General features: G+C 45.5%; 1 protein-coding gene across 2 annotated transcripts in view; it reads left to right on the top strand.

The window, feature by feature from the left end:
• LOC135386219 (cell adhesion molecule Dscam1-like) overlaps positions 1 to 21,611 on the top strand; it is a 139,094-nt gene that overhangs the window by 63,204 nt on the left and 54,279 nt on the right. For both annotated transcript variants that reach the window (XM_064616035.1, XM_064616033.1), the window contains exons 10-12: positions 11,028 to 11,147; positions 20,208 to 20,381; positions 21,220 to 21,361. In XM_064616035.1, coding sequence (XP_064472105.1) covers positions 11,028 to 11,147; positions 20,208 to 20,381; positions 21,220 to 21,361 — 436 coding nt within the window. The remainder of the gene's footprint in view (positions 1 to 11,027; positions 11,148 to 20,207; positions 20,382 to 21,219; positions 21,362 to 21,611) is intronic.

Genomic DNA, 21,611 nt, shown 5'->3' with positions numbered 1-21,611 from the left:
TGCGGCGTATTTTAAATTCAATTTCTGCGATAATTATGACTCTGTGGTGTAAATTTCTTCGCATGGTGCATCTTACTGGCAAACTTAACAGTTTTATAGGAAGAAAACTGGGTGTTAAAAATTACTTCTGTGCTACTTTAAGGAAGTGTCGCTTATGTAGTGATGACAATTACGATAGATATAAGAATAAACGGAAGCAAAATTTCCAGGCGTGCGCCCCAGAACCTTCCTCAGAATGTTTTCTTTGATGTAGAAACACTTCCTGTTAATTTTCTTCCAACATTAAACAAGTTGGCCTCAAACATGTGCCACAACAAAAATGGCCGCCGCTGGATTGCTGAGACGCCGAAGTTGTCACAGGCTGTTAACGAGAGTAATAACATGTTTTTTTGGCACCATCTCACACTGTTATATTCCTGCCGAGATTCTGGGAACAACCGTGTGGGTTGGTTAACCTCCGCGACGCGAGTTATGCGCTCGGGCAGTCAACCCAAACCGGTCATTCATGGTTATGCTCCTGTCGTTTCCACTATACCAGTCCTGTCTTTGAAAATCTTTCAAAATCTTGAACTACCGTTGACACCTTCCTGTCCACTTCATGCACTGTGCCACACAAACGGAAGTGTGCTTTAACCTGCATGTTATGCTTCATTCCCACCCGCGTGGCCAATGAACCGGTCCGAACCCTTATCGTCGAACCTAAACCCGAACCGAACCGATAAACGTTTCGGTTCGACTCTCTGGCCGGAAACGTCACGGGTGACGTCTTCAAAACTCTCTCTCTCGGTCGGGGAGTGACAGAAACCCACCTGGCGTACTCGACCAACAGCGCCTACACTCTAAGAAAAAAAGGAGTAAAATGGGGAGTAATTGCAGCTTCTACTCCCCTAGTCTGCAATTACTCCCCATTTTAGTCCCCTAACCCAACATTTAGTCCCGACATTTACTCCCCAGGACTGAAAATTGTCACTAAACTTCGCGAATGGTCTCCTGAATGCAACAGTCTACGTAAATATGTGCGCTTCGTCAATTTGAACGACATAAGGCTGTATAACTCACACAACGTAGCAATTTTCCAGCCACACAGAGTAAGAAACAGTTAGCGCATCTTTCTTCCCAAATTGTGCCCTAGTATGGGGCAAGATTTTATATCACTCGATATATCACGGTTGACGGTTTGCTTCAAAGTATCTTCATGCATGCGCACCAATTATGTACCTGGGACTCTTACAACAGCGCGTGAAATGCGGTCTTCACTCTGTGACATTCATTTACTCCCGCGCATTTACTCCCGAAAGGGACTATTTTTTGTGGCAATGCAATTACTCCCCAAAAGGAGTAGAAGTACTCCTTTTTTTCTTAGAGTGTAGATAAAGAAAGCCTGCGCATTGCCTCCTCTCTCTCTTTCAATTAAGAGTCAGAATTCGTCTGCTACTGCGATCCACCGTTCTGCGAATTCAAGAACCCGCGAATGATTGCAGCTCACCTGGAACCTGCAGATCTAAATATTTAGACAAAAAGTGCAAGACTCTTTCCAGAAAATGAGTTTTGAGAAAGAATTGCGACCGTTTTGCGCTTTATTTCCAAGTTTTCCTATTTAGTACGAAGGGACGTTCAATCACAGCTCGCAGACGACGGTGGTTCTTCTCCATGGCCACGACCGCCGAAAGCGCGTTCGTGATTGGCTACGCCCTGTTGAAAACACGATCCTCATTGGCTGATTCTCAATTGTTACGCCACGTCGCGCTTTTCCTGGGTTTTCCTCAGACGCTTTCAGACATATGTCGGCACAGTTCCCCTAGAAGTCGGCCCAGGACGCACATTTCCCCAGGGCGTCAGTCGTGACGTTGCCCACATACGTGAGGCCGACAACGGCAAGCCCTTTCAACACCACCACCACCACCGACGAGCGCGCAGGATTTCTGTATCTAGGCGGTGTTGGCTCGACTAGAGTCACTACATAGGGAGCAGAGTAGCGACACTGAGCCACGCCGGCGAGCGAGACCGCCATTTTGGTCCCGGCGCGTCTGCGTCGCCTAGCAATGGGATGCCAATCTCCCCCTACTCCGCCGGAGAGCTGCGCACAGTCGAGCCAGCTCGCAAGCGAGAAAGCGGGTTTTGGATGGAGGGGACTCGGACGGCGCGTTCTTGGAAGGAGAAACCACGTGACACGATCAGGCCCAATCGCGGACACGGAACGGCGGCTCCGGTACGGAAAGGAACGCGATACTCTGTACCCCTATTTAGTGACCCTATGCTTGACCATAGGCTCGACCGGGCTGTATCCCACAACCTTGACATTTTCTTTCGGCACATCGGAAACGATTGTTGAAAATAAATGACTGAAGAATGTGTTCCTGGAATTTGAAGTGTTGGTAACTGTATAATTTGTTAGCACAGTTCATAAATGAGAGTTTTCTGCAACGCACTAATAGGTCGATGTGGAATAAATTCCCGTCTCTGCAATATGCACTTATGCAGTTGGATTCTATCATCTAATTGCGCTCACATCATCTGTGAATTCTGTCACTTGCTTTCGAAAACGATGTGGGTCGATCGCATCGGATGAGGATATAAAAGTGAGCTAGAACATCGGTCAGAGTCATCGATCAGTCTTCCTCGCGCGGGCTTTAGCACGGGCATAATGAACCCTTGCCTCTTTGTTTTTTGAATGTTCGAGTGCACCAGCTCCACCACATGTACTCCCTCCGTTCGTAACGTAAAGTTCGGAAAAAAGTACACGCGTTCTATTTAGTTTTGAACAACAACAAATATATTCTGACGATGTGACGATGAAGTGGGCAGGTTTTCCACTCCAGGAGTGGAACGCTACCCATTGGCTAGGGGGTATGGCGGGCTAGAAATGGCGGCTAGAATGATGGCTAGAAATGGCGGGCTAGTATGGCGGGCGTATCTAGCCCGCCATACTAGGGGGTCTAATATGAGTGATGATAATCATGAGTGATGACGATGATGATGAGCGATCAGGATGATGAGAGATGACGGTGATGATCGGAGCGGCGATGGCGATCCTGATCGTGATGATGGGAATGTCCGAGAGCGCTGTCGGGGTCACAATGAGTCCTTTAGGCCAGTCGCCTAAAAAAAAAAAAAAAACACAGTGAAATCCGCGTATAACGATATTGACGGTAATCGCGAATTCCATCTTTATACGGGGTACATCGTTAAACGAGGGCTGACCTAAATAGTGCGTTCCCGAAAAGTCGCGCGCCACCCCGAGTGTAGCAAAAGAAAAAGAAACAGATGCTAAAAGAAAAACGCAAAGCTGTGTGACATCGCAGTAGCTTGGGAAAACAGCGATCAGAACTCGTGGAGGGAACCAGACAACATAGCAGGACAACTTCTTGCAACACTATCATGTCACCATTCCGCAAGTCGGCTTCACCTAACGCCTACGTGCTCTAGGAGAAGCTCGCTTTAGAACACTGCCGCGCGACTCGCGGGTGGAAAGCACGTGCTAGGCCTAGACTAGGAATCGTGTCGCGAATTTCAGCAAATACGGAGGCCAAATACGGAGACATAAAAGCGTTACCACCTACCTCTTTCACTGACAGTATTGGAAAATGAACAGTCGCTGTCTATTTCCTTGCTTCAATTTTATTTTGTTTAATTCTTTTGATGCGAATTTCGGATGATACGAATTTTTTCCGCTACCCCGTGAGATTCGTAGCATCGAGACTCTGCTGTATTTTATCGCGGCGAAAATCGCCGCGTGGTTACGCGCACGGGACAGCGTCCAACATCGTTAATCGCGAATACGAATACTCTGAACCGCGGTCTCCATCGCTACACGTGGGTCGTTTCCCCATAGAACCAACGTATATTTTGACGGTAAAATCATGAACCATCGTTTTATGAGGGATATCGTTATACGCGATATCGCTATCTGCGGGTTTTACTGTACTTGACGTAAGGCCGCCCTAGAGTGGGCCACGGTGTCCCAAGGGCCGAGGATGCACGACAAGATGAAGGGGCGGCAGCCAAGGGTGGCAAGCTGTGATTGCACTGTACGCCTCTCGTTGATATAAGTCCGACAGCGGAGGAGTATGTGCTCTACGTTGGCAGGTACACCACACTCGTTGCAAACAGGGCTAGCCTCACAGCCTAGCTGGTATAGCGATAGAACGGAGTGAAGGCCACAAATTTAATTTGGATTAATTTGGGTTTAGATTTGGCCATTTAATTTTAGACAACGATGTATATGTCATTAAAACCCGTCATACAACTTTCTTTCTCACGTTATTGTCTCATTTAATTCTTAACAGAAAGCCTACTAATCAGAAACGCAATATAATACGTCTTTGATTAAGGTCGCCAGTAGCAGCCTGTGCTTCGTACGAAACTATGAGACTTTCTGCCCATACTCCATCCGCCGGCTTGCCCTCGCAAAATCCTACAGTTTACGTATTTTGCTGCTGAAATTCAATTTTGCTCTAAAGCTCTCTGTCATACGAAACTGATTGAGTCGTTGACGAAGAATAAAAAAGAAAGAAAGAAAAAAGTTGGTAACGTACCTAATTCGTGCCGTATCACGTTTGTACAAGGCGGGGAGTAAGTGCTTTTGCAGATTGCTGTCTCCTGCAACATAATATCTCCTACTTTTGTACACGCGCAAAGGAAATTAGTAAAACGAGGTCGCTTTAGAGGGGGTTTATAATTTCGTAATATTAATGAGTTTCGCTTTAAGGCTGCCTTGCGTAGCGATTTAATTGCACGAACGTTTTAATCTCTAATTGGCTTAATAAGAAGTGAATATGTCAAGACGTCTCGTTATTAAGATCCAGTCCGAGAAAGCACGCCGTTACATTTGTTCATTATTCCATTATTCATTTTTTCTTCTTCTTCTTTTCTTCGAATATTTTAGATGTTGTTACTTCATAGTCGAACGTAGACTCGTACACTTCGCAATTAGCAGGAACGATAAGGACAATGATTAGAATAATAAGAATGATAATACTTTTCAGAGGTCACCTCTCGTTCCTAGGCTACAGCATCGCTCATTTGAGCCCAACTATCATCTTCTTCATCATCTTCTTCAATCAGATATTGACCTGTATGGTCTCGAGTAAAGTCAGGCACAAATTAGGTGGGACCAGCCCTGTCACCATCACCACCACCACCAGGTGGGACCAGCTCCCGTGGCATAGTGGTTAGGATGATCGCCTTGCACGCCGAGACTGGAAGGTGACACCGGTTCGAATCCTGTCACCGGCTGTGCTGTCTGAGGTTTTCCCTAGGTTTTCCGAAGACTTTCCAGATGAATGTCGGCACAGTTCCCCCTGAAGTTGGCCCAGGACGCATACTAACCACCCCCCTGTCCCCCTCTCCTTCCTGCTGTCCTCTGCTGTCTCCTGCTGTCCTCTCTCCATCTGTCCACGTCTGTACCCCGCTCGTAGCCGCAGTTGCTTCGCGGCGCTAACACCTAAATTTCCTAACTTAAAAAAATTAGGTGGGAAATTTCCTAATTAATTGTCACTTCATGTATACGTGCCGCTGTTGTTGTTAAGCTCACGGCCACGACATGTCCTTGTTGTTGCTGTAACACATCGAAGTGTATGTTGTGAAAACCTAAGCTTCCAGTTAGAAAAAGAATGACTGGCAGCACTGCTCTATAAGACCAGCTTTAACGGACTCCGTCGAACATCGTCGAACAGTAAAAACAAAACAAAACAAAAAAAAAACAGTAAGAAAGCGTACACAAAGACGAAGAAGCTCTCGTCGTTTTCCTCATCAACTCTTAGTCCGCAAGCCAAATAAAACCACAACAGTGTATCCATACTCCGTACACTCTAAATCTTTTCACACCTTTAAAGGTGTAATAGCGTGCATGGCGCACGCCTTTTTAGGTGTAATTTTGGTAACATCATAATGGAGCACGGTTTCGCACAAATTTTCTTTACTCGAGTGTTGTCTGTCCTCCAAAAATTCAGTCTTGCAACATCTCAACATTGTTCAACAGTATTGTAGACACTTGCGCGTGCTCGATTATCGATAGCGATGCATATATGCATTAGCTCGTACCTACGATATCCAAGACATAATGAAAGCAAGATTTGCACTGACACTTGATCTTTAGTAATGCTTTCCGAATTTTGTAAAATATCATCCTGGAGATGCAATGTTACGCAACCAGATTGAATGTTCATAGCGCACACCTTTAAAGGTGTGAAAAAGTTTACAGTGTATACTACACGAGTTCATAGACCGACAACCATATTCAATATCATCAAGATCGTAACTGAGAGGGTCAAAATAGTAAAGCTTAACCGTGAAGATAAAGTCTCGCGCGTTCGTATTCCCCGCATCCAAGTCCCACCAGCCACCGTCCTCGCGTTTCGCCGATGAAGCGCAGACGCGTGAAACTGTCTCCGTCAGCAACCTCAGCCCGCAATGTCAACAAACGCAACGGCGCGGCACAGTGGCTTGGTCACAACTGATCTAAATCGCCCATCATGGCCAGTAATTCTCGTTTTCTGCCGACGCCTTTATTTTGCTGACGTTCGAAAGATTCGCATTCCTCACCGATAGAACATAAAAGGTCTAAAGTGGTTTCTCTTTCTCACTGAGCTATACTTTTTTTCTTTTCTGTCAAGCACTTTCGAACGTTTGTTCTTTTATTTTTATTTTTTATTTTTTTGCGATTGTCCGTCTCTCTTCCGTTTGCTTGGCTTGTCTCAAGCCCGTTCCGCGTCGGCCGTTCTAGTGGAAAAAGCGCTTTCCATGTGTGCGTTTTCTTTTTCCGCACGAACGTTATTTGTGCTTTCTTCAAACGTTGATACAGTCTCGCGCTGCGATGGACAAGAGTTAGGAATCCTGTTCCGGGAAAGGAAAATACTGCGAAATATAGGGTCCTGTCGGAGGGACGGCATTTGTTCTAATTTAAGCTAACGACTTTCGCGTTCGTGAACTTTGCTTGCTCGCAGAAAAAAAAAAAACAAAAACAAAAAAAAACGAAGTAACCGACAGGAACTGTTTATTCGTTGTTTTTATTACTTCGTGTTTCGTACTTGCTTTTTTTTTGTGACGCATGCTGCCTGACGTTACATCAAGCGGAGAAGGGCAGGAGTCGCACGCGAGTTTATATTGAACGTTGTTGTTCTTCGACAACATCGCTGCTCCTAGTAGCGCGCATGCGCAGCTTACTTTTTGCGCAGAAGGAGCGGGTTCCTAAACTTGGCAACATGTACAGGGTGTATGCTATAAAAGGTCAGTCACATTTTCGTGCAAGAAGTGGTACCTCCTTGATGCTATACCTCTATCACGAAAAGACTTCCTCTGCCTCAAAGTGAATAATTTATGCTAGAGGAACCTACGGAACGATTGTGGTTACCTAGCACTGTGTAATAAAATAAATATGACCATGCAAACTTTCACCTGCATCCATCGGTATTGCGCATAGGAAACACATGAAGACGAAAGTTACTGTGGCCGTGTTTATTTTATTACGCAGTGAATGGTAACCACAATTTTTTCATAGGTTTCTCTGGCATAAGTGATTCACTGTATGGCAGCACAAGTCCGTCTCTCAAATAGATATAGTGTCACGCGCGAAAATGTCACTGACCTTTTATAGCATACACCCTGTATACTACGAGTCTAAAAATTGACACGTACTGTAGGGAACACGCCACCGGGTGGACATAAAAGGGGCTATAAAAGGGGTTATCCAGAAACTAAATTGTGAATGACTATTAGAGAACACGAAAACATGATTCCAATTTTTTTTTTTTTTTTCACATGATTCCTCATATAGTAAACTACGTCTCTGCGCAGTTTCTACCATTAGACACTTGTCATAGCGGCCAACCACGTTTTGCATTTCCGCATCGTAGAATGATGATGAATCAACTACAGTATATCGTAACTGAAGTGTGATGTGCAAGTCCATCATATCTACGGCTTCCTTCACACCATCTTTGAGAAAACGCTTGTCACGACGACAAAACGTCTTCGTCGTCCGACGCGACCTCGCGACGCGAATGGTGAAATTCGCATCTATCCAACCTACCCCTTATGTCGTCTGTCTGCGTCTGCTTCGCAATAGTTTGAAATCGCATGTTATGGAAACAAGCGACGCACAGGAAACGCACACGACGTCTCAGTCGCGCCAGCAGGTGGCTCGCTAATACTTTTTCCTTTCCAATTCACCTTGCTAATGTAATAAATATATAGCGCATAGAAAAATATAGAATGTCATAATCCAAACATAAGACAAGTACTTTTTCCTTCGACAGCGGCTTTTCGAGTCGAAAAACATATGCTTCCGCTTACGGTAAGGAGACCGCCGCGCATGCGCAGTCGAAGTGGAACTTCTGCGAACTTTCTCGAATTTCCCGAAGAACAGTTCTCTCTAAGTTCCGAACCTCAGCAAGGTTCGCTTACATCTCTAGGTATAACTGCCCTCTGAGTGGCTAAATGTCCCCAGTTATGGAGCATGCCATGATACGTTATCGTTTCAGAAAGTTTCATAAAACGGTCGTATCTGAAGCGTGTGTTACGAGGAGACGTTTGTGTTGTCACACATGTTGTGTCCCTTCGTTTCTCCGGAATTTCGTGCAAGATTTGTCCCGAAAAATCCCGTTTTTGTCGATGGTGGAGCCCAGCCTTTTCAATTACATTCCCTTTTTTCTTCCTTTTTTTTTTTTTTTTGTAGTGTCCTCCTCCGTGCTTCTTGTGTACACTCCATTTCGATTAACTTCCCTTTGTTTGTTCGCTTCCCGGTCGAGCAACATCTATTTTCTTGGCGCAAGGAATTCTATGAATCTGCGATCAGAGTTTGTCAAAAAGATTGATGGTTTTTGAAAATGGAGGCCCCAGAACTGCGGCCACGCGATAGGGGAACAAAAAATTCAGACTCCGAACTATCCTGCTAGTTCGGACAAGAGGTAACAAATGGGTTTTGCGTTGTCCGTACATGACGTATCGAAGTAAGTGAAAGCAAACAACGGTGTTCTGTACAGAACTAACGTTTCATATAGTATGTACATCATTTTGGCCAAAATGTTGCCTTTGCTTGGTCCCTATTCACCAAGGTATCCGAATAGAATATGCTTCACAAAATTTACGCACTGAAACAGTATGCATGAGCCGAACATCCCCCAAGTTCACATAGCTATGCGTATACTAGAAAACTTGAGTATCCTCGAAAATTATGCCCCGTTCTCCACGTAGTATGATAACTGATAACTTATCAGTGATAAGTAAGCATTGGGTAGGTCACAAGGAATAAGTGAAACACTCATCTCAGCGATTTATTGTTCCACTGAAAAAAAATACACGCTCAAGGGCTACCCAAGCAGTACAATGTACTGAAAGTCGAATGCAATAGGGGTGGACGGTATGTGTCTTATCAGTGTTCCTTAGTTTCAGGAGTCTGTTCAAGGCCTTCCATCTACCCGTCCACTCCTATTGCACTCGACTTTCAGTACAGTGTGCTGCTTGGGATAGTGCTAGTGCTTGTACTGATAAGGACAGAGCGGAGTGTACGTTCTCTTTTTGTGCCACTAGCACAAATATAAAGTGTTACAAGACGTTGTATGCCTTCATATCTCGAACAAATCAAAAGGGAGAGCAATATTACTGGGAAAAAGAGATTGGCTAGGAACGTGTTATGCGAAGATGGGGTTCTCCTTCTAGGCTGACCCACCTTACGTGAAAATCTCACCTCACCTCACCTTACCTTGTCTTACCTTGCTTTACCTGCCACACGTGCACTCTGCAATGATCATTGAAACCAATCGTCATTGAACACGCGCGTGGTGCCATCTAGGGTTAACGTGTCAACCTTTCAGGGAGTATAGGATCCAATGCTTTTTGCGAAGTTGATACGTTACACGCTTGGTGGCAGCTTTCACGGGCAGCTTTCAATGATTCTTGAATTCAATTATCATTGAACACGCTTGGTGGCGCCACACGCGTGTTCAATGATAATTGAATTCAAGAATCATTGAAAGCTGCCCGTGTGGCATGGGTATTACTTTACGTTCTCATATTGGAGCCCCTGGAGCAACTTATGGTAGAGCTCGTATCGGGGTTAACTTGAACGCCATTCCGACCTGTGGACTCTTGTGGTGCTTGGTAGAAATAACGGCGGAGGGTGTCTTAGCCATCTACAGGGTGGGTGCAGATAAAGTAGCCCCACATTTTCGCGCATGGCGCGTTCCCTGCGTACCGTACGAACTTCCGGCGGCGCACGACGGTGCATTTATGCGGTGCAACTCGATATTAATAAAAAAAAATCGTGGTGACCAAACTCTGCGCAATAAAATTGTTAGAACGCGAACTTCGCTCCGTGTATTTCCAATGGGACATGGCAGTGTAGCACAGTTTCATCGCCCTACCGCTGGGGGTGCCATTCACGCAGAAACAAAACAAGATCTGGTACGCCTAGCGGTAGCTAGACGCATCTGTGCCGTGACCGCCATATTGACTTCTGCATAGGAAAATCGGAATGCACGGAGAGCAACGTTTGCATGAATAACTTTCTTGTTACGTGGAGTTTTGTTAGTACAATTTTCTTTTTTTTCGTTTTCATCAGATAAATGCGTCATTCCGCGCCACCGGAAATTCATGCGTGCATAAATGTAGGGCTACTTTATCTGCACCACCCCAGTGTATTTACAGTGATGGGTGACAGTCGTTATGATAAGGCGTTGTTTACTATTATGTGCTACCAGGGTGGCTCTCTAGAGGGTGCTCTCGCAGGCTAGAACGTTGTGTTCAAGTTAACTTTGACGCAACCTGTACGTTCTTTACTTACCTCTACTAGTTGGCATCGGAGTAGAAATCTTCTTGTCAGCGTGCGACGACGATTGATTTTATTTTCGATCGTAAAATGATTCAGTTGTTACTAATATACCGCTGTATTAAGCGCAGCATAAGCTAAATGCTAATAAATCGACATATCTCCCCCCCCCCCTTTTTTTTGCTATTGCGAAGTTCGGATGTTGTTTCTATCAGTGCCAAATGGTGGAAGTCAGTGTGAAGGTGTTCACATCTCGTTTCAGTTCCACCCCATTGGTTAAAGGAACCGGTGGACACGTCAGCAGTGGAGGGAAGAAGCGTCAACATGGACTGCATGGCAGATGGTCATCCAGCTCCCAGGGTTACATGGCAGAGGGGTCTAGGTAAGTCTCAACTATTGACCTACTGTTCACGAACAAGTGTGGGTGAAACAAAACCTTACTCATGCGTGCTACAACCATATGTACTTGGAATAGGAAGTGTTTGAGATTCAGCAGGACTTGAAGAAGGCGAAAGGTGCCAAAAGACACGTACGAAGATACATTTAAGGGCTGTTTTTCGCAAGAGATTCCAGACAATTTACCTAGCGCGCCTGATGTTCAGTGTATCATTTTAGCCAGTATATTTTATTATGTATTTTTCTACCACTTTATTATAAGTGTCTACATCTGGGGATGGTCGACTTTGGTGGGTTGTGTGGGCGTAATTACAACCAGTTGATCGGACGTCCGTCCGAGCAACTGGCTAGCATTCTGACTAGCAGCAACCTGACTAGCATTCTATGGAACAGCGCGTGATATTATTTCAAGGAGGTAAGAACTCCTATCTGCATGTATTTAGTTACGGGTTTAATACATGTAATATTGTTCTTCTACGCTTCGTAATTCTATTTACAATTTATTGTTCAACACTTCTCCTTCATAACGTTTGCAGCGTTAATACAAAAACGCACTTTTTTCGGATACGGGCGAGTAGACGTACTGCCATCCAGATACCTCTATCCATTGTTACGTCATTTGAAGACTTGTAGCACCCAATCAGACGCCAACGCAGAAGTACACAAAACGTTCTGCCCTACATCCTTAAAAACGAACTTCACCACATAGCATGCTCCTAGCCAACCATCTTCTCGAATGACAACGTTCTCGTCCCTGATTGGTTGCAAACGGGAGGCGGAGCCTATTTCGTAGCCATAATGCCTTACACAATGGCTCTGCCTCCCGTTATCAACAAACCAGGAGCGAGAACGTTGTCATTGGGGAAGATGGTTGGTTAGCAGCGTGCTATATGTGGCGAAGATATGGACCTATCAGATTCATCTATACAAAAGGTGCAACAGCCAACAAGTTAAAATCGCCGTTTGGAGCCGACAAAGTCGGCGCGTAGATTGGTAGAGTTCGTAGCCCCTTTCGGGGTATTGTTATTCGTTAAATCGTGTCTCGGACCAACGATAATCAGGAAGACGAGAATGACTTGGCATTTGCACTAAACATAGTATTTTAATATATTTTATGGTCCGGTTGGACAAAAAACTTTTTATGTCCAATTTATTCGAAATTCAGTGTCTACAGGGACAGTTTCTGAGACTAACCTCTGCGCAATCATTCTCAAAATTCACGGTCAAGGGTTGCCACCTCGCGGCGGTCACCGATAGTGGAGCCATATGATCACACGTACTCTACCCACCTCCACTCATGATGGTTATGGTACGGTAGTTACAAGAAATATGATGGCGTAGGCCCTACTTGGGGTGAGACCGGCTGCTCCAGAGCGGTTGACATCACATGGCCAAAAAATCTTCCCAAATCACATGGCGCTCGGGAGGAGATAGTGACATCACATGGCAAAAAAAAATAGGGAAGAAGTTTCCTTCCCTAGGACCTTGAAGGGGCATTAAAGTATAAAAAAATATCCCGGGGGAATGAAAGATGACGTTACCTTGACAACCAAACAAAAGGAACGGCACTCATCCGATGCGTCATTCGTGGTTTATGAGTGAAAGAAACCGGAATTTACCCTTTCCCTTTCCTTCTCAACAAGTGTGAGAATGCGGACAGGCCTCTTATTGGTTTCCTCAAATAATCTCCCGCGATGATTGGACAAATCGTTTGAGGAGACCAATGAGATCGCGCTCCGTATTGTCGGCCTTCTTGAGAGGAACAGGGAAAGACAAAGAGTAAATTCCGGTTTCTTTCACTCATAAACCACGAGTGACGCATTGGATGAATGCTGTTCCTTTTGTGTTGCTGTCAAGGTAACGTCACCTTTCGTTCCTGGGTGACAAATTTTTCCAGTTTAGGGCCACTTTAAGAAACGATACGAGTTGACGTGGCGTGGTTTATGTATGGGCGGCGGGCCAGTTTACCACATTCACTACGTCAAACCGTCTGTTGTCTGTTTCGTCTTTGCAGTGTCTGCCTGGCTCGTCAGCATGCTATGTGAAACCGCTCTGTAGAAACGTGTTTCCGAACGGGACATTTAGTCTTAGGCGGTAGAGTGTCCTTTCTCCACCCTTTATTTCTATGGAATTGTGATTTCTTTCTTTTTCTTCCTCCATCTCTCTCTCTCTCTCTCTTTTTTTTTTTTAATAATAACTGTCAAAGCACAAGATGTACTATTGTGTTTATAAGTCCCAAACATCGCCACACCAGCACTGGACAGCTGTTTCGGCGTTACTGGGCCATCGTCGGCAGTGCTCAGGTGGGCGACGTTTGAGCGAGTAGCGTCAGGCCACTGACGTCAGGCTCTGACGCAACTCGCTCAAACGTCGTCCACCTGCGCACTGCTGACGACCGCCCAATAAGGCCGAAACAGCTGTCCAGTGCTGGTGTGGCGATGTTTGGTGAGTTACAAACACGTGTTATACGTGCAGCCAAGGAGCTTCGGCCACCTATTGTTCGTCGGTCGCCGCATCCTCTTCGTAACAGCATTTTAAAATGCAAAGATCATTTAGTGGAGCCACCGCGGCCGTGCCGCGATATTATGATATACCTCGTGGTGTCTCCGGTAGCGTAAAAATATAGCTGTAGTTCATCTCGCTTTTTCAGAGTCGCTCCCACAACGGAAGAAGAAGATATTTATGATGCGAAGTCTCACTTGAACGGGGAGAAGAACGCTAAAGCCGCTATACTAATTACCTGAGGGGGAAAAGGGGCAAGGAGCCGCAGGGAAAATCCGTTTATCCGCCTATTGGGTAACAAATGGATGACCACTCAACCGCAATGACACGGTACCGCAATATGTGGCAACACCCTCTGTCTCTCTCTCTCATTCCCTACGCCTCCTCAACCGTGCGCGGCTCGGCTTAGATGAGAAATTCCTGGCGGCAAAAAGAGCCTCCCATAGTGGTTGTGAATCCCTGTCGTTCGTTAGCGCCCCCTGGCCGATTCACTATCGCCTCCGCGGGACAGACCAGTCTCCCAGGAGAGAGGCTTCTAATCTCGAAAAGATTTAATGGCAAGATAAAGGAAAGATGCCTTCGATGATGGGGAATTGGCTGAGGATTTCGGGGAGAAGATAAATTGGGCCACTTCCCGCGCGCGAAAAATGGGTTTCCGTCCATTTGGGGGAAAGCATCCCCCTTTCCCGTGCGGTTAAGCAGAGCAGAGCAGAATGAAGTGTCGCCAAGTGAGATAAGAGGCGAGATAAGAATTGAGAGGAGCATATACTACGTATAGTGGTGTCGCTTTGACTCACCTGTCCTGCGAGGAACGCTTTTTCCTTGCCCCTCTCCTCGGGGGCGCACGCTCTTCATGACAAGTGCGGGGCGTACGCCGCTTCGTATATTTGAAAAACAGAACACCTCCGCGTAACACGCACGGGCCAACCACTGCACACACTAATAACCGAACTACACTGAATAACACGCTCCGGGCCGAATGGTATCGACCAGGCCAGCCCAACATAGTGACCCATTATTGGTAGGATATTGGCAATACCGGTTCAATACCGATGCTTTTAAGTAGTTAGTTTTTTGTTCAGTGTGCAAAGGCTGTATTACAGGGCATACCCTCACAGTCTTATTTCCCATTGATTTTTATGTAACTAGTGAATAAAAGAACCAGAACCAGAATATTTGTCCAGTATTGCCGACATCCGACCAATATTGGGGCAAGGTGTTGTACTACTTGGCCACTCTCTCGTGATTTGTTGAAAATTAGAGGCGTACGCCTTTTCATGGCTATTCGAATATATGTTAATTGCATTAAAAAGGTCCCATTTTCTATCCAAATGAGAAGCGATAATTGGATAATTCGGCACAATCGTTGGCGTGGGCCGGCGTGTTATGTGTTGAAGTTGTGTTTTTGCGTACTGTCTACTACCGCTAGCACGTTGGATTGTAAGAGAGAGTGAGCGGTACGACATTTCGTGAACATTCAGCATGAACAGCATTAAGATAAATGCGAGCGTCACAAAAAAGAAGAAAAAGCGTACGCCGCTAATTTTCTGACCAAGTCAGGAGGGCGAACGATACCACACGAAGTGATATTTGCCTACGAGCGTGTTATGCGGTGAAGCTGTGTTTTACAGGTCAGTCTGGGGCGAGAGGAGAAGTCGAAGAAGAGAAGTCTCAATTCGTCAGATTTAAAATTCAACCTTAAATCAGCTGACGTATCAGCTGAAGTATTGAATGAGTTTAATGACACTGCACTTGTAAGATGAGTTAGTATTGCACGTATCAGCAGAGCATCAAACCGAATTTTTTTTTCCGAATCGGTTCGGGTCAGGGTCCAGGCATAATTGTTCGGTTCCGGTTCAGCTCCAGGAGGACACGATTATCGGTTCCGAACCGGTTCACTGCACAAGGTATAAGCCCTAAAATAAACTGTATTGACGTGCCGACCGCAAAGCTGTGACAAGAACGCTTGTCTACAGGAAAACGAAACTACAGAGCGCGGTTTTCCAACGTTGTCTCCGTCGACGTGTGCGTCCAGCTATGCATCTCCGCTTGTATTGGAGACTCGGGTTGCAAAAAAATGTCGCATGAACCGGCCACTTTTGGAACAGGTTGGGGCACTTAATGTAGGTAAGATGAGAAACGGTCAGCCTCGAACTCTCGATGCTTTGAAACCGGTTTTGAAACGGTACCCGAAAGTGCCTAAATGGCTTTGGTTCCGGTTTAGCTCGAAGATGGCGGCGGTCTTCTTGATTCGGTTCGGTTCCGGCAAAAAAATAACTGTTCTTTCCGGTTTTCGGTTCCGGTTCGGGTTCGGTTTGATGCTCTGCGTAGCAGTACATGATTGCTCAACTTGTCGCTGTTACAAATGTGTCATTCATTGCCCGTATTCGCAGATGAACATTTCCGTTGAAAAGGGAAATTCCACGATGAAGCTGTTAAACGTCGGTGACTCTTACCAGGACGGTATTGCAACACCCAGGACCGTGGTATTAGCGAGTTTTAGTACATCGGAAGAACTCTACGCAAACGATACGATGAAATTACCATATCCCAGCTTGGCAGTGTGAGGTCACCCGCTCCAAAGAGTGATTGGCTTATTATCATATTTTTGGAACGGCTATCATGAATATACTTTCGGATCTACTAAAACGCTTTGTTGTCGTTGCGCCACTACACTCCCAATCATCATCATCATCTACTAAAACTCGCTATACACCTTTTCCCAGGCAGCCTCACACCCAACGCTATTGCAGCCAGCACAAGCCAGAAAGAACGAAAGCGATACACTCTTAAAAACGAACTTCACCGCATAGCACGCTCCTAGCCAACCATAATCTCGAATGACATCGTTTTCTTACCTTATTCGTTGAAAACGGGAGGCGTACGCCTTTTTGTGACACTTATGTGGTTCATAACTGTCACAAAAATGGTGTACGCCTCCCGTTTTCATCAAATCAGAGGAGAGAACGATGTCATTCGAGATTATGGTTGGCTATAGGAGCTCTCCTTGGCCCCGTCCTGCACCCCAACCAGTGGGCTGTTTATGCCGCTCTCCTCGGTTTTCTCCGAGTCTCAGGACTCGTGATCTGCATGTGACGTTGTTCTAGTGTCTCTTTTGTTCTGTCTTTCCTTCTTTTCCTTTTCCATTTTTTGAATAGCAAGCCGGCTATTTGCCTGGCTAACCTTTCCTTTCTTGTTTTTCTTAATAAACATAAACCCCCCTCCCCCCCGGATTACGTAATCTGCGAGAGCCGTCTTCAACAGCCACTGCTTCCGCGGTCAAAATGGGTGGAGTCTCCAATTTCGTCGCCAGTTGAGGTAGCTAGAAATTGCAGTGCAAATGGAAGAACAAGTTTAGTGAGACATAGTTCGCAAGACCGAAGACCCTGCAGCAAGACCCTGCAGCAAGACCCCGCAGCAAGACCCCGCAGCAAGACCCCGCAGCAAGACCCCGCAGCAAGACCCCGCAGCAAGACCCCGCAGCAAGACCCCGCAGCAAGACCCCGCAGCAAGACCCCGCAGCAAGACCCCGCAGCAAGACCCCGCAGCAAGACCCCGCAGCAAGACCCCGCAGCAAGACCCCGCAGCAAGACCCCGCAGCAAGACCCTCCAGCAAGACCCTCCAGCAAGACCCTCCAGCAAGACCCTCCAGCAAGACCCTCCAGCAAGACCCTCCAGCAAGACCCTCCAGCAAGACCCTCCAGCAAGACCCCGCAGCAAGACCCAGCGTGTAGCAGCCGCTGAACGTGCAAGAACAAAATGAAAACAGAACAGCACAGTCAAGCGAACGTCGTCTTTTGCCGCCACTACACCTGAGAGACCTGAGAGACCCGAGAGACCCTGTGTCAAAATGAGAACGTCTATGTTCGCCAATCCCTGCCGCACATGAAGCATGCCGGGTTGACCAAGTCCGCCTCAATTACAAAAACGAACAACAAATCAGTGATGACGATGTAGTGGGATGTTTCGCCACTGAGGCGGCACCCTATCCCATTGCCTGAGAGCGAGAAGATGGTGAATGATGATGAATGTTCAGAGGCTGAAGAACTCGTAGCTGAGGCGCTGGGCTAGGTTGGTTGGGTTGGGTTGGGTTGGGGTTGGGCGGAAGTCACATTGCACATATGCTTCACTGACAGCCAAAAAGAGGAATTGGATGTTTGAATAGTAAACAATTTGAGGTCCGCTAACTTAGATCGTAGCCACCTTGCATCCCATTGAAGAACAGTAGCCCTGACCTCTTGTAGTGCAGCAGCACCGGGATAAATAGACAAAATGGTCCCAATTACAGCAACAGCGGCCACATAAAGACGATTAATTCCAGACCAGAAGGCGTCAGTATTTTGCGTATTGAGAAGCGTCTCCTCGAAGCAGACGCCAAGTTCACGTGATGTACCTGGCAGACAAAGCGCACGAAAACTACCCATAATTTTCATTCCTGTTTACCGAATCTGCATTGCTGCATTGAACGCTATCCTATAAGTAAACATGAAAATCATCTGTCAAAGCCAGCTAATGATGATAGGAGGATAATTAGCGGATAAGCGGCGATGAAGATAAAATAGGGCGATGCCAGTGGATCCTCCTTTGCCCCCCGTGTGGCAGAAGCAAAGGAGATGAGAAGCAAGACGAAAATAATGAATAAGATAACACAAAAACAGAGGGAAGATAAATGGCAGCAGTTGGGAGTCCTGCTCGTTTACCGGACGGATTTTCTCGGAGATCGCCTTCGGCCCCATTTCATTGCTCCGAGCGGGATTAGTTTTATCTGGATTTTTTTCCGCTCCGATGGAGTTCCTCCTTCCCGAACTAATTAGAACCATTTTTCGTTTTTCCGCGAAGCGAGAATTAAAACTTCGTCACCGGGTTGGAACTGCAGACGTTGCAGGTCCACATAAAGAAACAAGGATAAAGGTTTATTGGCACAGAACGTAATTGGACAGTTCCCCAAAATTTATTTGGTGTGTGTGTGTCTGTGTGCATCGCGCAATTCTTCATTTCATTTTTCTTACGTAATAATGTCACAGCACAAAATCCTGTTGCAATGAGTTATATCTCAGTTGTTCGCGATGAGGTAATGTATGGAAGAGAGAGTGTGGGAAAAGAAGTTTACGAATTAAACGTATTAATTGACGGGTTATGTGTGCGAAGTGACCGCCCCCCCCCCCCCCCCCACACACACACAAAAAAAAAAAGAAGAAGAAGAAGATGCCGAGACATCATGAAATGTTCGTGGCACACTTTGTGCGAACGTTCTTCATTAGTGGAACATTAGAGGGATCAATGAAATATTTGTGTGTGGGGTATGTTAATTAAATTAAATGTTTTTTTTTTGCTTTTTCCAGAGAACATGTGTTTGATCGTAGAATTGTCAGTAATCATCGTCTACTACATCTACATCGTCAGTAGTCATTCTGAATAATTGTTGAGGTCACGGTTGTAAAACTCGGGGCCAGTCTTCGCTGTTCCAAGTGCGATTTTTGCGCTGGACGTTTCGCTTGGTACGAAGCTACGAAGCACTGTGGTATCCAATTTTTATAATTGCTATGACAAGGTTAACGTCGATTTCGCAATAACAAAATATGAAAAAATAAAATGGTATAAATTAGAAAATACTCGCTTCAAATGAGAGGTGCAGGCTTATATCTTATTCGTTTCTTCTGTTTTACGATACTGAAACTAGAACTCAAGTTCGACATTACACTTTGAAGATCTCGATTTCAGAGTATGTTTGCCGTATCTCAATTACGTTCCGGTATGTAGCATTCTATTTTCCATATATTCTTGTCGAGTATCTCGTACATGCCCGGATCGACGTAGCTGCGCGACGCGCATGTACCTCGAGGGGATGCTTCGTGACTCCACCGCACGTGGTCTCCACTTCTGTAGGGCTTTTTAGTCCCTCCGCGCAGCACCAGATCGCTCTTATCGATAGGGTACGCGGTAAGAAGCTCGCATCTCAGCGTAGGTACTCATAATAGACTGCTCAATTAATGAAGCCGTGCTCCTGCGCCGTTGAAACATAACTTTCCCACATAACACCGCCCGCGGTGTCAACCGTAGTTCAGAATGATAGCGTTCTGTCTCCTGACTTGTTGAAGACAAGAAGGTGCGCCTTTTTTGGACACATTAAGCAAAATACAAAGTGTACAAAATGGGTGGATCCATCTCAATTTTAGCCAATCTCCATACACACACATACATCATATTACCATATTTTTTGTATATCAATCAATCAGTCAATCAATCAATCAACCAATCTAGTGAGACAACAGTATCATTCGTAATGTTGGGTTGCTGGGACAGTGTTACGTGACGAAGGTATGTCTTAACAGTTTTCACAGTGTAGCGAGTTTCTAAATGCCATTTTCCTCATCCTCTTTACCGCTGGTGGCGATCGGCGGCACATGATATGAGCGTTGCTGGGTAGCTTTTTAAAGAGTTTAAATTTAAATTTAGACAGGTTAAATTTAAACAGTTTAAATGAGGGCGTTTCTTATGATTACTCCGACGTATGGAGAAATTCTTTTCATATTTGTGTTCCCAGAGCCAAGTTCGACGGAGTACAGGCAGATACTGAGTGGACCGGACTACCAGGTGTTTGAGAACGGAACCTTGAGGATATCGCAGGTGCAGCGCTCAGATCAAGGCTCCTACCTATGCCAAGCAGCGAATGGCGTCGGCACAGGACTGAGTACTGTCATTCAGCTCAAGGTCAATGGTAAGCTTTCGTTTTCTTTGTTCTTAAGTCATCGTACTCGAATGATGAATAAACTGAAGTCAAGCTAAATATTACTTTCCGTAAGCTTAAATTGATGTACAAACAATACTGATACTAAAGGAAGAAAGGAACATAATTCGTTTCGTTCACCAACTTAAGATTGTATCTTGGATATGTTAAGCCCAATGACTTTTTGTTTTGTTTCTTTTTTGTCTTTCATTCCTTTTTTATTCCCCCTTTTCTCTTTTCTCCTTTTTCTTCCTTTTCTTTTTTGATTCCCTTTTTTGTTTTTCTTTCTCCTTCCTTTTCGTTTTCCTTCCCCCTTTTTCCTTTTTTTTCGGAATAGCAAGCCGGCTCTTTGCCCGGCTAACCTTTGCTTTCTTTTTTCTTACTAAACAAATCCCCCCCCCCCCAGATGACTAACACCTAGTAGCCTGCTTGCAATGTGTGCGGAGCCTATAATTTGAAGCATTTCAAGACGTGTCGTTGTCATGAAAGCACAAGAAAAAAAAACTCCGTGCATTTATCGATGAACCGATAAAGGGAGCCGAGGACGCACCGCAATAAACATACAAAAATAAACGCAAGTTATATTTCTAACCTAGTCCTATATAGACAATCAATCAGAAGTTATCGCCCCAAAGGGCGACCCCTCAATAGTGCACTGAAAGAGGGTGAACTGCAGAAGGAGACAGAAAGCACGGTTTCAACCTCAGAAGATGTAAACATAATGACACCCCGTGCCAACGTTGTAAAATATAAAAGCACACTTAGGGCTGAATGCACTTTGTCTAGTGCACGTAGTTGCGTAACTGGTGCCGTCCTTTCTACCTGCCAGTGCCAGCTCGGTTCGTGGAATCCTACAGAAACGAGACAGTGCGGAGAGGTAGGAGCATCAATCTGCGTTGCCGTGCTCTCGGCGATGCTCCCATGAAGATTCGGTGGACGAGAAGCGGTCGAGAGCTGCAGGCACACAAAAGGTACAGTCAACCAGCTTTGTCACGAAAGTGTGCTTGAAAGGGTTACTAATATTATGAATATATAGAAAAAAAAAAAAAACTCAACAAAGCGTGACAAAGGCATTCTGCCTTCACTGTCAGCTGAATACCGCGTTTGCAGCTTTGATTCATAAGCGTACGATTGTAGAAAATATGAAACATATATCAGCTGCACGTTTCTATGCGTACACATATCCATGATGTAAGTCTTTTTGTGATCTGTTTCACTCGG

This window comes from Ornithodoros turicata, chromosome 2, assembly GCF_037126465.1.
Source record: "Ornithodoros turicata isolate Travis chromosome 2, ASM3712646v1, whole genome shotgun sequence".
NCBI lineage: Eukaryota > Metazoa > Arthropoda > Arachnida > Ixodida > Argasidae > Ornithodoros > Ornithodoros turicata.
This window is presented reverse-complemented; position numbering and strand designations above follow the sequence as displayed.